Source organism: Lynx rufus, unplaced genomic scaffold (assembly GCF_022079265.1).
Source record: "Lynx rufus isolate CCGP_SWC_20201006 ecotype Redwood Valley unplaced genomic scaffold, mLynRuf1.p SCAF_4, whole genome shotgun sequence".
NCBI lineage: Eukaryota > Metazoa > Chordata > Mammalia > Carnivora > Felidae > Lynx > Lynx rufus.
This window is the reverse complement of record NW_025814856.1, coordinates 123,113,417-123,129,162: the sequence shown is the minus strand read 5'-3', so window position 1 is coordinate 123,129,162 and position 15,746 is coordinate 123,113,417. Positions and strand designations below refer to the sequence as shown.

Genomic DNA, 15,746 nt, shown 5'->3' with positions numbered 1-15,746 from the left:
GGGACACAAAAAGGGTATTATCTCAAGGAAAATGTTGACCACCAGCCCATACCTGAATCTAGATTAAAGGCAGAGAGGAGGGACCCAGGGTGCGAGAAAGTAAGTAAAGAGATTGCAATAGACTGGAGGCACGGACTGTCTTGAAAGGAAACGAGAGAGAATGACTGAGAGGGGTAGCCTGAGAGTAAGCCCTGAGGGCCAAAACAAAGATCATTCCCATTGATGTGGTGGGACTTCACTCCTAAATCTCCATGTGAAAGTCTGTATGAGTTGGAATATATGTAAATGATGGTTTTAAACAAGTCTGGCATCCATGAGTATGTGTAGCTGACTGTCATTTTTTTAGTTTGCTTTTGCTTCTGCTTTGGAATGGGCACTCAACTTCTTTGAAAGCTGGGGTTATTTGGACAGTGACACAAGGTCAGTGTCTAGCCTTCCTGAATGAATTTCATCCAGCTTCACCTGTTGAGACTGGGCCCCCTAAGCGTTTTGATGCTGCTGTGGGGGTTGTGATCTGGCAATGGAATCTGAGGAGTTAGTCAATTTTCATGGGAAACATGAGAAATTCTCAGCAAAAGACCAGACCAGGACTGGGTGGGCCAGGGCTGATGCATGTTTTTGTTTTGTTTTTTTACTCGAATGCATTAGTGGTGCTGAGGGATGACTGTGGATGAGAGGAGGCTGTGACACCCACCTTTGCCCCACATTTCCATCATCAATCCCTACCTCTGCCAAATTATCAAAGCAGTGAATTAGCTTAACCAGTGAAGGTTCAAACTTTCTTGACCTTTGCTGTGCATTGAAACATGTCCCCTCAAAAGACACATTGAAATCCTAATTCCAGATACCTGTCAATGTGCCCTTATGTGAAAATAGGGTCTTTGCAGATGTAATTAGTTAATATGGGGTTATATTAGATTAGGGTGGGTTCTAAACCCAATATGACTGGTATCCCTGTAAGAGTGGAAGACACAGATACACAGACAGACATACAGGGAGAAAGCCATGTGATAACTAAGAAAAAGCTGGAGTGATGCCTCTCCAGGCCAAGGAATACAAGAATTGCCAGCAAGACAGGAAGCTAAGAGAAAGGTACAGAACAGATCCTCCTGTAGAGCCTTCAGGGCCTTTAGAGCATTTGGATACCCTGCTGACACCTTAATTTCAGCCTGCTGGCCTCCAGAACTGTGAAAGAATTAATTTCTGTTGTTTTAAGTGACTTGGTTTATGGTAATTTGTTACAACAGCCCTAGGTAAGTAGATGCCCTTCTTTGAATATGCATTTCACACTTTGGTGCATTTTCTCTTGCTGGTTCCTCTACATTGAATGCTTTTCCCTTTGGTGTTGCAGAGATCCACAGGGGATGGGTTAACGAGTCTGAGAGGGGACGAATGTTCAGGTACTTAATGTCTGCATCCTAAATAGGTCTCCCCTGGCTGGCCAATCCCAGTAGTCTCTACTTATCAATAGCTGTTTTCTTTATAACACTTTCTCTCTATCTGAAATCACCTCATCTCTCTCTTTCCTTATTTAGAATGTAAGATCTTGGAGAGCAGGGCCCTCATCTGTGATGATTACCAGTGACAGAATAGTTCCCGGCACACAGTAAGCATTGAGGTGATATTTGCTAAATGAGGAGTTAGATACTCAACAAGTATTTGTTAACTAAACAAATGAAAGGCACATATCCTACTGCCATCATCCATCTTCTAAAAACATTGATACCCATAAGCCTCTCCCATATAGAAATTTAGGAAACAATTATTTCAGAGGCCAAGGAAAACTATCTTTACATGAGCATTTACAAGATAGTATTCTAAAAATTAGAAGAGCTCTTTGTGACTGAGTTTCACACATCAAAATTATAATCTTGCACCTAAAACAGGAGGAATAAGCCATCTGCACACCCAGACCAGAACAGCAGCAATGGGCGTCACCAGGGTGCAGTCCAACAAAGTTGGGAAGCTCAGAAGTACCTCACCTGAGTTCACTTCCGAGCAACCGACAAAAATTCAAAGACAAAAAAAAAAAGTGAAGTATATAACTACATCACTACTCTGATGATCCCCCCAATTAAAAAGATATATAATGTAGAATCCATGGCAGAGCAGATCCACTCAGGAAATGTAGTCATGAGAGAGCAAGCAGGGTGGAGAAAACCAGAAACAATGCAGACATGCCCTTATGCCTCACACCAGAACTTCCTATGTGTGGGCATAAAAAGCTCCCTCAATTATGAGTGGGGCCCTCCAGAGTCCTTCTATGGACAAGGTTGGAGACTGCATCCCTCACTTTGTTCCCACTGTTGGAGAGTGGGACATCAGTGGGATCATTCAGCCTCTGGTTTTTCACAGGTGTGGATGAATTCAGTGACCACCACCTATGCGAGTTTGAGACTAGCACACAAATTACTGTTTGCCAGACGGTATCTACTCTCTGCTTCCAATTTTCTTAGGGGTGCATAATACTGCCTGCCTTGCAGTAAACTATGGCCATGTGATTAATTGTTGGCCAAAAAGATATAAGCAGATGTGAGGCTTCTTAAAACAAAATGAACAAATTAGGAGGAGGGGCATCTTGCCTACTCTGACTGCCCCTGAATCTGGTGATGTCCAGACCTCCAGGAGCCATCTTGAATCATGTGACCTTGAGACTGGAAGTCACACGCTAAGAATGCAGGAGCAGAAAGAGAGAAGTTTGAGTCCTCAGAGAGACCATAACACCACCACACCAACTTTGGAGTGTTTACCACTGGACTTCTTTAACGTGGTAAAAATTAACTTCTTTGTTAAACCACATATTTTATTTTTATGTTTTTATTTTATAGCCCACTGAAATCCATCCTAGTTGGTTCAGAGATGATCTTACACTTTGAGACTAAAAGTACATCTATGGGCTGATTTCCTCTTGGAACTTTCTGCCTCCTTTCCCTAAGACAGTGGCCTGGGAAGAAAAGTTGACTAAAGCTTATGCTGCTGACATCTGCATTTGTCCTCCCCACCTTGGGAAATTAATCATTGTCCAGGCCCAAGGTTCACAAAAAGGGACTGTGATGTCCAGCTGGTGTCCTTGGTAGAGTGTCTAGAACAGTGCTTCCTATAGTCTCCAGACCAAAGCAGCACCTGCACCTGGAAACTTTTTAGAAATGCAGAATATGAGGTAGGTCCTACTTCATACCTGCTGGATGAGAAATTTAGGTCCAGCAATATGCATTTTCACAATACTTCAGGTGATTCTGATGCATGCTAATGCTTGAGAACCACTGGGTACCCAAGAGGAATTTCTCACACTACCAGTAGCAAAGAACATCATCAGGAATAACTGGAGTTGAAGGCATTCTTTTAAGGGGCTTGGCAGAAAAGAGGTCTGGAATAGTTGATAGATTTGGTGAAATGGATAGGACAGGATTTAGTAGTTTGATGATCTTCACGGTTGCCAAGAAATTCAAGTCTAACACAGAATTCAAGGTTCCAGTTACTTCTGGCTCCTTATCTTTGCTTCTGGAATGTGACCTCCAGGAACGAAACATACGGAACCTCATTTTATCAGGGTCACACCAGTGACACTAGACACTAGACTTCTAGGCACTAGAGAAGTCTTCTTTCTGAGTGGTCAACAGAGTCTGACATGCAGAGATTGATTTTCACCCATTGAGGGTAGGTTCCATTTTGAAAGCAGCTCAAGATATCTGCTAAGTAGGTTATAAGACATAAGCCTGGTAATATTTTTTAGGGTTCAAGAAGAGGAAGACCTGGAGAGGAAAAAGGAGGGGCAATCCTAGGAAGCAGAAATAGCTGGGGAACACCCCCACTAAGATACCTGGTGCATTTGGCAAGAGGCCTCTCTGCTTGTAGGGCTCACATGTTATCTGGTTGGGATTTATCTTGTCATTGACTGACTTCTTCAGAGTGGCCCACCCAATCACTACAGGGTGCTAGGGCTTTCTGCCATAGCTGTAGACCTCAGGCCTGCTGTAATGGACATTCGCTATTTCAGGGCTTTTAGAAAATTCCTAGACTGGGGAGCCTGACTTACCCAAGGTAGAATCCAGAAAAGTCAAATTTCCAGCCTCCTTTGCAGCTGGAACACAGCCAATCTAACGGACTCATGTGAGGCTTCAATTCAGAAGTGAGAGACTTAAGAGGCTGCACGTGGAATCTGATTTGCTGGTGAGGATGGCAGCAAAGCTCCCTGCTCAGAACTGGTAACTATGATGAGGGGGGTCGCTGGTACAGAAGAGGCTTCTGGGCTGGCAGCAGCAGCAGCAGTCAACAGCTTTGTCACCAGTTCCATGGCATGCTCCAGCTTGAAACACCTTTGCTGTTTTTCTCCAGCCTCAAGAGAGTTCTAGGAGGTGCCCAACATCTTTCTCCTAAACCCCTTTTCTGAATTATCAGTCAAAATTATCTTCTGTTGCCGGCAACTGTAAATTCTGACTCATATAAAAATGGGCACTGGAAGTTGTGACAATTGGTAGAAATTCAAGGAAATGGAGGTTACCATTCATAATGGAGGTTATTCATTCATAATGAATAATGGAATTCATTAACTGGTCTGGCCTGGAATGATGGTTCTGAATATCCAGATTAGGGGGAGGGACTCTGGCAGCCAATGATGCACCTGTGCTTACCTGGAATGAAATGCTCACTGTAGGCAAGCTTTGAGGGATCTGGTAGCCGTGCTGATAAAACAATATGAAGGCCACGAGGCATCAGAGACCGTAGGGTGAGTTACTTCCATTTCTAGGAACCCAAAACATCCAAGACATCTTCATTCCATTCAGTTTGCATGATCCTAGGACCTGACTCTTCCAAGCCCAACCTAAGCTCATTTATGCTTGTTCTCACACCTCTCCCTTGGAATCCAGAAGGCCACAGGACTGTGTAAACCAGATTACTCTGGATGATCAGATTTCCTCCCCTCCTTACCTCCTCTCCTCCCTGCCCTCCACTTCTGCCAAGTTACAGCCACCAGGAAAAATGATAAGACATTTATTGAGTTATCTACAGCAGGTTGACATCCTTAAAATCCAGGACAAGGTTGTGAGCACAGCATTAATGGCGGCAGCAGTAGCAGTGAGGTCTGCGGGGTTTATCTTTATTGTGGGAGATGAAACACAGGTGAGCCTGGTTCCACAAGCAAGCCTGGAGCCACATCTGGGATGCTGGGGACTGCCCCACTTCAGCCCTCACAGGGCAAACTATAAAACACGGACATAAGACAAGACACAAATGGCCAAGCACAGACGCATCCCAGGACTTCACATTTAGGGAAAGAAGAAAGGGGCACATAGCCCACTTCAGGGATATCCCAGATCCTTGAAGGATTCCCATGCAGGTGACATGGAAATCACCACCCACATGAAATTCTCCCATCCTAACCCCAGGAACAAACTATTCAGTTGTTGGCAGAGATAAGCCTGGAATTCTGTGTCTGTCAGAGCCCACTGGCCTTCCCCTTACCCCCGGTGCTGGTGGTTTTACAAGTGGGGCAAAGGTTAACCCAGGAGGGCTCAAAGTAGTTGACAAACAGCATGGGATCCCTTTCAGGGATCTTCACCCCAGAAACCAGCCCCTACCTGCGTAGTTTCCAAAGCCCTTTTACACACAAGAATGTCTCATTTCAACCTTATCCCTGGCCTGAGGAGCAGACTGCAAATCATGTCCTCCCATGTCTCATATTAGGAAGCAGAGGCTCAAAGAGGCCAAGCCTCGGAGGACAGAGCAGGTGGTAAGGCTTGAACTACAACACAGGTCTCCCCATGCCACACTGACGCCATTGTTCCTCCTGCAATATGGAGTCCTAACAACTTCTGTAGCCAGAGCCCCTCTGCGCAAGGCTGAATGTTTTCTGTACGGACACTTTATTCTGGCTCACGTGCAAGGCTGGGCACATGATGGTGGGCCCACTTTCTCACTCAGGTTTGTAAAGCATATTGGATCCCAACACAATACAGGCACTGTGCTAGGCCTGCTGGTAAGTGATTTCTCATCAGCCCAACGGGGAGGTTTGACCTGCAGATCTCCATTTTCTTTCCCAGATCTAGTGCTTCGTGAGTCTCCCTGAAGATATATGGGGATGGGGTCAAGGCCAGGTCAGTGGCAAAGCTGGGAGAAGCCTGGGTTCCCCGCTCCCTGCTCAGAGCTCTTCTGGCTGGCTTCCATGGTCACTGGGCTCAGGCAGGAATTTACGATGACAAAGCACTCACTGCTTTCACTTTGGAGTGACCTTGAAGGGGTCAAGGGTACTCACAGAATCACAAAGAAAGCCTCTTCTAGCTTTCCTTCCAGGAAGGGAAAGGGTCAGATGAAGGAGGTGAGTGAGCACACTTGGTGAGTGATGATGTGTACTTCGAGCCTTGGGCCCAGCTCCAGCTGCCTGGCCCTGATCCGTGGAGAAGCTGGTTTGGGGAGGGGTAAGGGTCAGAGAAGGAATCACTGCAGGCCACTGGATATGTCAAGGAGGGCCACAGAGCTACCCACTGAGACAGGAAAAGTAGCCCAGCCTCTAGTAGGGGGTTAAGAAGCCTACAGTGCTGGGTACCACCAAAAAGCCACTGAACCCCTCCCACCTGCCCAAATCACACACACTTCCCTCTCAGATTCCCTGACAGCCTCAGCATCCCTGACTTGAAATCCCATTTCCCCTAGGGCTGGAGACTCTCTCCTAACACGGCCTTTCCCATGGCAGGACATTCATGGAAGAGGTTGAAAAATCGCTTCATTCCAAGGAGAATTCAGCCTCCCCTGGGTGACGGTTGCCCTTTAGGATTGCATAAAACAAGAAAAAAAAAAAAAAAAAACCTTCCTGGTAATGATCTTCTAGAGTCAAGGAGTTGGATACCTCTGCTCTTCTCCAACCTAACCATTCCCAAGACCTTCAAACCCCTCCTGGCTGCACAGGATTTCTTATCCTTTCCAGTCAGGCAAATACCACAATCCCTGCCTGGGGCCCATTCCCAGCAACTAGATGGCTGGTATTTAGACAGAGAATTCCAAACATGCACTGGGCTACACAAATCATCTCGTCTTACTTCCCATTTTACAGATTTGAAAACCAAGACTAGAGAGGGAAGGTTTTTACCCAAACCTTATGCTTCTCACCCACTGCCAGTGGCCTTTAAGCCAGCTGCCTAACCTCCTGGAACATTCGAAATACATTGGGTACATCTAGTTCACAAGACTGGCAATAACTCATTCAGACAGAAAAACAAACCACAAACCAACGGGAACCTGGAACCTCTACAAGGATGCAACCCAGGGCTCAGGTGACAGCACAGCACATGGAATTCAGGCCTGATGATGTTTTTGCTGATGACGTGTGTGTGTGTGTGTGTATGTGTATATAAAATCAAAGTCTCTTTTTCCACAGTGAAGCAGATCTGCTGGTGGGGACAGGGGTGAAGAAATGGGGTCCAGTTAAGGGACTGCTCCTAGGATCTGGAGGTGGCTACTATCCAAGCAGCCGTGGCACCCTGCCCTGGCTAGGCACACGGCTGGGTCAGCACATCACGCCCAAGGCACCTGTCCAATTGTCCCTGTCATGACCTTTCCCTCTGGCCCACCAGCTTCCACTGTGGTGTCCCAGTGGAAGAAACAGATGTTTCCTTTCTAAGAGAAAATAAACAGCATCCTCCCTTCCCTCCACATATACACAAACATGTACACTTCAAAACCTTAGATGATACACATAACAATGATGCATGCCCTTTTATCTGCTTACTTTTGAACTGGAGAATTCCTGAAGTACAGAGCCTAGAGAAGCTTTAGAAGTCCCTGCATCCCACAAATGGAGAAACCAAGGCCCAGAACAGGGAGCTGCATGTCCACAATATCAGTAGTCTGAGCCCAACTAGGGCAGATTCTAGGTTTGCCAAAGACCCAGGGACCCACAGTGCTTCACTGGCCACGGACACAGGGCTTGTCTCCAAACAAAGCAACTAAGTCCTTCTCCAGTCACTTTGAAGACCTCTCCAAAAACAGACCCCCAAGCCCCTTCCTCTTTATAAAACCAAGCTAAGCAGTATTTCCTCTCCACGCAAATTCCCCAAGCATTCCAGAACATGATCATGAAACAAGTCCACAAACACACTTGGACAGGACCACCACCAAAAGTTGACATAGAATGAAATGGACCCCCCACATGGGCCGTGGCACTCTAGCACTTCTCTCCATCTTCCCCCAACCCAGTTGCGCCCCATCTTGAATTCCTAGACTGTGGCCAAGCAATTTGCATCTGGAGAACCATAACAGGCATTGGGGATCTGCCATCGCTCCCATTTGCAGCTTCTGCTAACAGGCATGGCACGTGTGGCTTCCCCTCCCAACACTCTAGGACACTCTAGCGTCCGTGGTGATTCAATGTCAAGAATACACAGAGGGAAGTCTTTGCAAAGGTCTCAGAGATATTTCAGTAGCTGAGCCCAAGCCCAAAGAGCTGGTGGCTGGGATCCTCATTGTCCATGGGGGTGGGGTGAGGGGGAAATCTAGGCCCTGGACTCGGGCACATGGAGGCATAAGGTGTTTCAGGATTCACTGACATCACAGGAAGGCGGCTGGTTCATCCTAATCATGGCTTTAACTTAAGAAGAAATGAGGAGGGGGAAGGCTTAGGCATGGGTAGGGAGCAGTGTCTCTGAGGCATCCATCTCTCACAGTCCGCAGCTGATGCCTGGGGATGGGAGGGGCAGAAGGGAGGCTACCAGATGAACCCCCTCTCACCTTGAGTTGGGGGTAAAATAATGGAGCCAGTGAAGGTCTTCTTCCATGGGAGCCCCAAACTCTTTCCATCTCCTTTCCAATCACATCCACATTTCTGGCTCTTGGCAATTTTTCTTCTACCAAACGAAGAGCACCAGAACATTCTGGGACCCTTAGCCCCACACCCAAAATCAAGTCTCTGAATGGAAAAACTCTGGAGCTATCCCACTGCCCTTGTACCCAGGAGCTGGGCACCTAGACACCAAGATGCTGGGGGAGGGTATGAAGGAGTCTCGACTCAGGTCTCGCCTGCACTAAAGGATGCTCTGGGAGCCCAAGTTGGACCTCTGGCAGGCCTCAGACACTGGGCCAGGTCTGAGAAGGACCTCAGGTGGCAAGGAGATTCAAGGAGTCCACGCTGAAAGTCAGACACTTGGTGGGGGGGTGGCTGTTGGACATGCCCACCCCAAGCCCCCAAAGCACGGTCGTCAGCCTCAGTTGACAGGGCCTCACTGACCAGGTCAAGGAGATCACTGAGGCTGGTGGAAACAGGGCAGGGTAAAGCTGGGGACTTGCTTGAGGTGAGCAGGGACAGTGGGCAAAGGGGTAGGGAATGAGACAACTTTTCAAAATTTGGGGCGTATTTACATGTCTGGATCAGGGCCCAGCGGCCCACGGTGGGTGGGGCCAGCGCCAAACAGGGAGAGGAAATAACCCATCTGCGCCCTGCATCCTTCTCCCACCTCAGGGAGCCCAGCCTCCAGCCTCAGGCCTGCCCGAAGTGAGAGAAGAAGCACAACATGCGTGGGCCGGCGCCTGCCCACAAACCCCAGCCTGCGTGTGGAGGAGAGGAGGAGGGGAGTGCGGGCTCAGGTGGCCAGGTTGTCAGCTGGGAGGCCGGACATGCGGATCTGGGAGCTGCTCTTGCTCAGGATGGAGAGCTGGGTGCCCCCGTTCACCCCGCTGCTGGCCAGGGATGGGTGCCGGTGTTTGAAGTCCACGGCAAAGTAGCGGTTCACCTTCCAGCTCCGCCACTTACGCTTGATCTCCGCCTGTACCTGCAGGGAGCAACTTGGACAGTCACTTCCAGACAGACACCTTCTCTAGCCTCATCCACCTGAATGCTCTGCCCGGGACCCCTCCCAGGCTGGCCCTGCCACCTCCTGCAGTACCCAGCAACTCCCAAATGGCACTTGTAGCCCTCAAGGCCACCAATGGGAAAGAAGGCCTCTGAGGAGCTGACCTCAGCCCCTTTCCCAAGTCACTGAGCAAGACCCTCCAGTGGCTTCTTGTTCTCTGTGGGCCTCTGTTCCTGGGCCTTGGTGCTCCATAGTCAGAGACCAGCTCACAGGCCCTTGGGTCAGGGAGATCAGGGCAAGGAGCCCCACTCTCTCACACCATTAACAGTGGGCCGCAGATTAGAATTACCTGGAGAGCTTTAAAAGTCCAGATGCCCATATCATATCCCAGAACAATTACATCAGAATCTCTGCGGTAAGGCATCCATAGGTTGTAAAGCTTCCCAGTGGATTCCAATATGCAGTCAGGGTTGAGGACCACTAAATAATGCACTCTCTGGCTGAACACACCCCCCATGTTGCTGTTAGCATAGTTAAGTACAGGGCATGGCCAGTTTCAGCCTCCATATGCCCCCTCAGTCCAGCACATTTGCTTAGTGCATGAACTGCATGACTAGAAGTGAGTGGTACCAGCATCCAGCCCTCCAATTCCAGCCCCCACCTCCCCCACTAAGCTCCACACACTCCCACTTCCTGTCTCCCCAGCCACCCCCTGCAGGGCTCTGTCTCCTTATCTATCCTCATCTGACCTTCCCATAGATTGTCTTGGCAATCATTGAACCCTAACTTCTGGTTTCTCACATGCAAAAAGAGGGGGAGCCTGCTGAGGTCATGCAGGCAAGATGCCAGCACAGATGCAATGATTCCTGCCCACTCTCTAAACCCATCCCACCCATTCAGTCCCCATCCCTATCCCAGCACCTCTGTTATGGGCTCTATTCAAAAGCATCATCCTGGGAATGGAACAATACAAGAAGGTTCTAGGCCTCTCCCGGGGTCTCTTCCAAGTCCCCAGAGTCCCTCCTCAGCAGCCCTGCTCATCACAGCCTCATAAACTATAGGTCCCATTGTCTGTACCTCACCCTTCCTCACTTTCCATTTTTCTTTACTAAGGTAGTCTTACTATGCAAGCCCTGCCAGGAAGGGCTGTGCTCAGCAGGCAATGCCTTTCCAGGCACAGCTGATGCCTTGCACAGTAGGCAAAGTGGGAGAGATTCTGGCACGGGGTGGAGGCTGTCAGGAGACCCTAGCACCACTGCCTTCCCCCTCGTCCAGGTTCTGGGAGCCTGGCATTGCCCTGGTCTAGGGAATCAGCTCTGGTAGGCAGCAGGCGATGTCCCTACCTGCCTGCTCCCTGGCAATCCCCACCTCCATTGTTAGGAAGTCAGAGGGCCAGAGTCTTACCTCCCCATTCAGAAAACAGTAGAGAACAGCCACCACAAAACCCTAGGGAGAAAGAGCAAAAATAACCTGAGAATGCTAGCAAGGGACCTTGTGCACTGGGAGTATAGGAGGTGGAAGAAAAGGGGAATGACCCTAGAAGGCAGAAAAATATAATGAACTGGATAGGAGGCCATCTGCCCAGGAACCTGCAGTAAGATGGGTAAGTTCTGCTGAACCAAGATGGCCGTCCCCATGAGGCCAAATGGCTACACCCCGACTTTGGATCTCACATTTCCTAGGTCAGATCCTTCCCATTCCCAAGGGCCAGCTCTATCCTACTTTCTACAAGAAGCTTGTCCTAGATGTCCGTTGGATGTTCTCTGGGCCCCCTAACCAGTTTGTAGGACCCTGAGGACGGCACTACTCCAGGATAGAACAGACCTATGTCTCTATCCCTGATACCTCCCCATCCCACCCCACCTTGGCCAGATCCTCTTGTACACAGCACACACAACACACACGAGTAAATGCCCGGCACAGAGCAGGCAGCTGTCTATTCTTCCTACCTTTACGCATATTCTTTGCATTTAGAATTTTCTGTGCTTAGACAGAAGCCCTGGGTTCTGACTCCCAAGCTGGGGCTGTGTCTGTACAACTCCCAGCCTCACCAGGCTAAGAACTCTAACAGGTGAAGTGGCCTTGGGTTAAAATGGGGGCGGGGTGGGGGAAGAGATTAAGTCAGATACACAGAGTAACCTTCTGTGTTAGACCATCAAGAAGCTGGGTTAAACAGCTGGCTTAGGGAGAGGTGCTCAGTCCTGGGGACCCAAGGTTGCCACTGCTACTTTCACTGGCCACCTGGGCTGCCATCTGTTAATGCAGTCACTGTGCATCCTCATACCAACTCGCTCACTCCTTCCCTCACATACTGAAAACCCCACCTACCTATGCCTCCATGCATGGATTCATGGCTCCCCACTTGCTAGTCCCTGGATCATTTATGCATCTCTTTGCTCATCTACCTGTTCAGCTCATTCTGCTCTCTGTGGCCAGGTCCTGTGCTGGGGACCCCAACCGGGGTAAGACCGAGCTCCAGCGCTCAGAAGAGACATGGTCTGTAGACTGCAGTCAGGCTGTGGACACAGAGGTCTCTGGAGAGCACTGTGCTCACGTCCCAGGCTGAAGGTGAGGGATGGGCACCCAAGGGAGGCCTTGCTCAGAACGCCCAGATGCGGCAACAAGACATCAGTGTGTGTTCTCTTGGGAGCCCACAGGGTACACGGCAGAAGGGGCTCGCCCAGCTCCCCTCTCTTCTAGGACTCATTTCAGAGACAGAAACACGAGGCTGAGACTGGGTTAAAGAAGTCAGAACCGCTGGCAGGTCAGGGGCCAGGACCCTCCCTGGCTCTCCACGAGTTCCACCTGCCATTTCTGCCACACCTACCTGGAAGGAGCCCAGCCCCAGCTCAAACACAAGCCTCTCCCTCTTGCTGACGTTCTCCGGGGAGAAGGCGAATACCGTGTAGTGGATTCCAAATAGCGGGATGAGCAGCAGGGTGGACCGGGCTAGCCGTCTGTCGGGAGAGAACAAGATATTGTTCTGGGGAACTGCCAAGTCTTGATGCTGGAACCAGGGAGGGCAGAGACGCCGGTCCGAGCTCCCTGCTCTCTCCCAGGGCTGGGGCTGCTGTCCACAGACCCTCTTGGGATTCTTTCCTAGAAAGAATGGGGCCTGGGACGAATGGTGGCCAACAGAGCAGGCCTTCCAGAACTCCCTGGGAGGTTCTCGGGGAACATCCCATCCCTCTAGGCCATGTCCGTATCCTGTAGAGCCACTAAAAATGCACATGGGAGTGTGTGATTTACAGACACCCCTTGTGGGAGGTGCAAACCCCCTGGGAAAAGTGAAGTCGGTGCAAATAGAGGGATTGGATTCAGAAGGCTTGAATGATATCATGGACCCTCAAGCAAAGCAAACCCTCTCCTGCTCTGGAAGAAAGTTCCACGTGCCTAAAAAGACAACCCCCTAAGGGGCCACAGAGGCAGTGGGCTTTTCTGAGTCTGGGGTTGCCAGGACACTCATGGAGAGTGATGGGGAAGTGCAGCCCAGGGTGGGGCGGGGGGGGGGGTTGGGGGGACAGGTGCGGTGCACAGTGGGTGAGACCTAGGAGGGATCTTAGGAAGGATTTACTGACACTGGGAATAAACAAGCACCAACTAAGCCAGAGGAACCTGCCACCAGGGAAACAGTCAAGAGAGAGGAGGCTATCTGCTTGGAGCTTGTGGGTTAAAGAGAGACAGGACCAAAGGGACTTCCATGCCCCCTGAGGCTGCTGGCCATTGGCTGCTAAGCCCAGTGGGTGGGGCTCTGCTCTGATGGGCGGGGGCACAGAGCCATGGTATGACATCTGGAGGGTAAATATTGCATATCCTTGTGGGTCCTCTTCTATCAGAAGGGGTACTCCCAGGGAGTCTCCAAGAGTAGCACCCCATCTTCACCCACCCCAGTGTACTGGCTCCCTCTGGATCTTCTGGAAGAGCCAGCCCTGCCCTGCAGGTGCAGTCTGCCCCCTGGGCCATCGGAGTTGGGGATAAGTGGGAGGTTCGGCTCCCCTCCCTCTCAGTTATTGTCCACAGGGATGGACAACCGGGTGTGGGATGGCCCTTTGAGTTGGGACAGTTACATATGTACCCTGTCCTCTTCCCCATCCCAGCCTTTGTGGGAGAGAATGTTCTGTTGCATGTGGGGGCTCCAGATTTTAGGAGAAGGTGAATCCATGGAGTCTGAGTGAGGCCCTTGGCTTCCCAGTTTCAAATGAGAGGGAAGGAAGGAGGGAGGGGGAAGGGAAAAAAGAAAAGCAGAGAAGGCGACACAAAGGAAAGAGGAGGGGTAGCCTAAGAAGACCTTCAGGTGGACCACCACTCAGCCCTGGAAGGAAGAAGCCCCCCAGAGAGCCAGTGCCCATGCCTTCCGTCCCTGCTCACAGGCAGCCCGTTCTGTAGGACCCAGGTGCCCCAGAACCAGGGCTGGAGCCAACAGGATGTGAGGAGGTCCCACTCTGAGCCCAGGTGTGGTTCTTGAGTGGTCTATCCTCTCAGACTGTGGCTCCTTGGAGGTAAGCATGGTGCTTATCAGTTACCTTCCCTGGCCAGCACCCAGCACACGCCAGGCTGGGGGCTTCCCGCTCAGAAGGCACCTGCCTGCCCGTGAAAGGGTAAACGAATGTCCAGACCATACGAAAGCCTCAGAGCTCTGAAACCTGACCACGACCCGGGGTTCGGGTCCTACTCATCTCTGCGCATCCAGTGGCTAGCACCAGAGGCAACAGGGAGTGATGGCTGAAAAATGAAGGTCCAAAAAGGAGAGGCAAGTGGCCTGGAACTGAGGTATGTGGGCGCCTGGGGAACCACTCTGCAACCCTGCCTAAAGTGGTTACTTTACAAGTGAAGCTTAATTGAAGGGACTCAGGAGGGAAGGCAGCCCTGGGGCGTGCCTGTTGTCCCTGCCCTCCTCCTTCCCTGCCTCCTCTACACGTGTGGGCCTGTTTGCAGGGACTTGACCCTACAGTTCCAAAGTGTCTTGGAAACCAAAAGGCCAAGCCTCTCCAGCTTTCATGGTGGCAGTGGATGGATGGGCCCATCGTGTGAGAAGCAGGGCCCTTTCAGACACGAGCTCAAGTCCTTCCAACTTCCTGGCCATGTGGCAAATGGCAGCAAGGGCAACACTTTTCCTCCCTGGTGGTCCTGTAGCCGTCCCCTGGAATGGACGGGGACTTCTGTCAGGGACCCAGGGCATCTCGGTGACCCCTTTGGTAGACAGGGCAGAGAGGGCAGATGAGGAGGCCACTAGGGCCCATATTTCTGGGACCTCTCTACTTCAGAGCTGACCAGAGGCCATGGAATAGGGACATATGGTGTGAGCCTTGGGACCCCTTGGAGGTCAGTCACAGAATCACCCTATGATCTGGTTAAGCCACAGAGACAGTGACACAGGCCTTGGCCTCTGTCCTGCCCGAAAGAGGCATGAATGGGCAGAGAGCCTAAAAAATACCAAGAAGACCTTCCAATTTGGTCAGAGCTGCCCAAATTAGAGTGGGTTCCTCCACTTCAAGCAATTTCCAAGTTAAGACTGAGCTTCACTTAGAGACACCAACTATGTGACCTTGAGTGAGTACTTCACCTCTCTGTGTTCCGTTTTCTTATCTGTAAAATGGCGTTTCTACAAGAACCCATCTCACAGGGTCAGTGTGGGGATTAAGCCACTTGGCACATGAAGCGTGAGTGAGGTTCCTCAGGGTGAGGGTCCTGTCCCGTGCAGGGGGACAGTCTCTGAGAATTCAAGCTCTAAGGGTCTTAGAACTTGATTTGGCAGCTGCAAAGACGAGCCCAGGGAAGTGGGGGATTCTGGGAAGACCACACGTCGGGGCGGCTGCAGGAGAGGCTTCCAGGCCTCAGCCCTGCCACTCCATCCCCACAACCTCCCCCCACCCCACCCCACCCCGCCCCGAGGGCCTCGAGGCTGCAGAGAACTCACAAGACACACAGACAACAACATGCAACAGTGCAGAAAGGGCCAGGCTGGAG

At 50.6% G+C, this 15,746-nt stretch overlaps 1 protein-coding gene across 4 annotated transcripts in view; it reads right to left on the bottom strand.

The window, feature by feature from the left end:
- Positions 1-9,569: 9,569 nt before the first annotated feature.
- The window catches only part of ADCYAP1R1 (ADCYAP receptor type I), a 43,031-nt gene continuing 36,854 nt past the window's right edge, over positions 9,570-15,746 (bottom strand). For all 4 annotated transcript variants that reach the window (XM_047096519.1, XM_047096520.1, XM_047096517.1 and 1 more), the window contains 3 exons: positions 12,607-12,736; positions 11,184-11,225; positions 9,570-9,758 (listed from right to left, as the gene is read on the bottom strand). In XM_047096519.1, coding sequence (XP_046952475.1) covers positions 9,570-9,758; positions 11,184-11,225; positions 12,607-12,736 — 361 coding nt within the window. The remainder of the gene's footprint in view (positions 9,759-11,183; positions 11,226-12,606; positions 12,737-15,746) is intronic.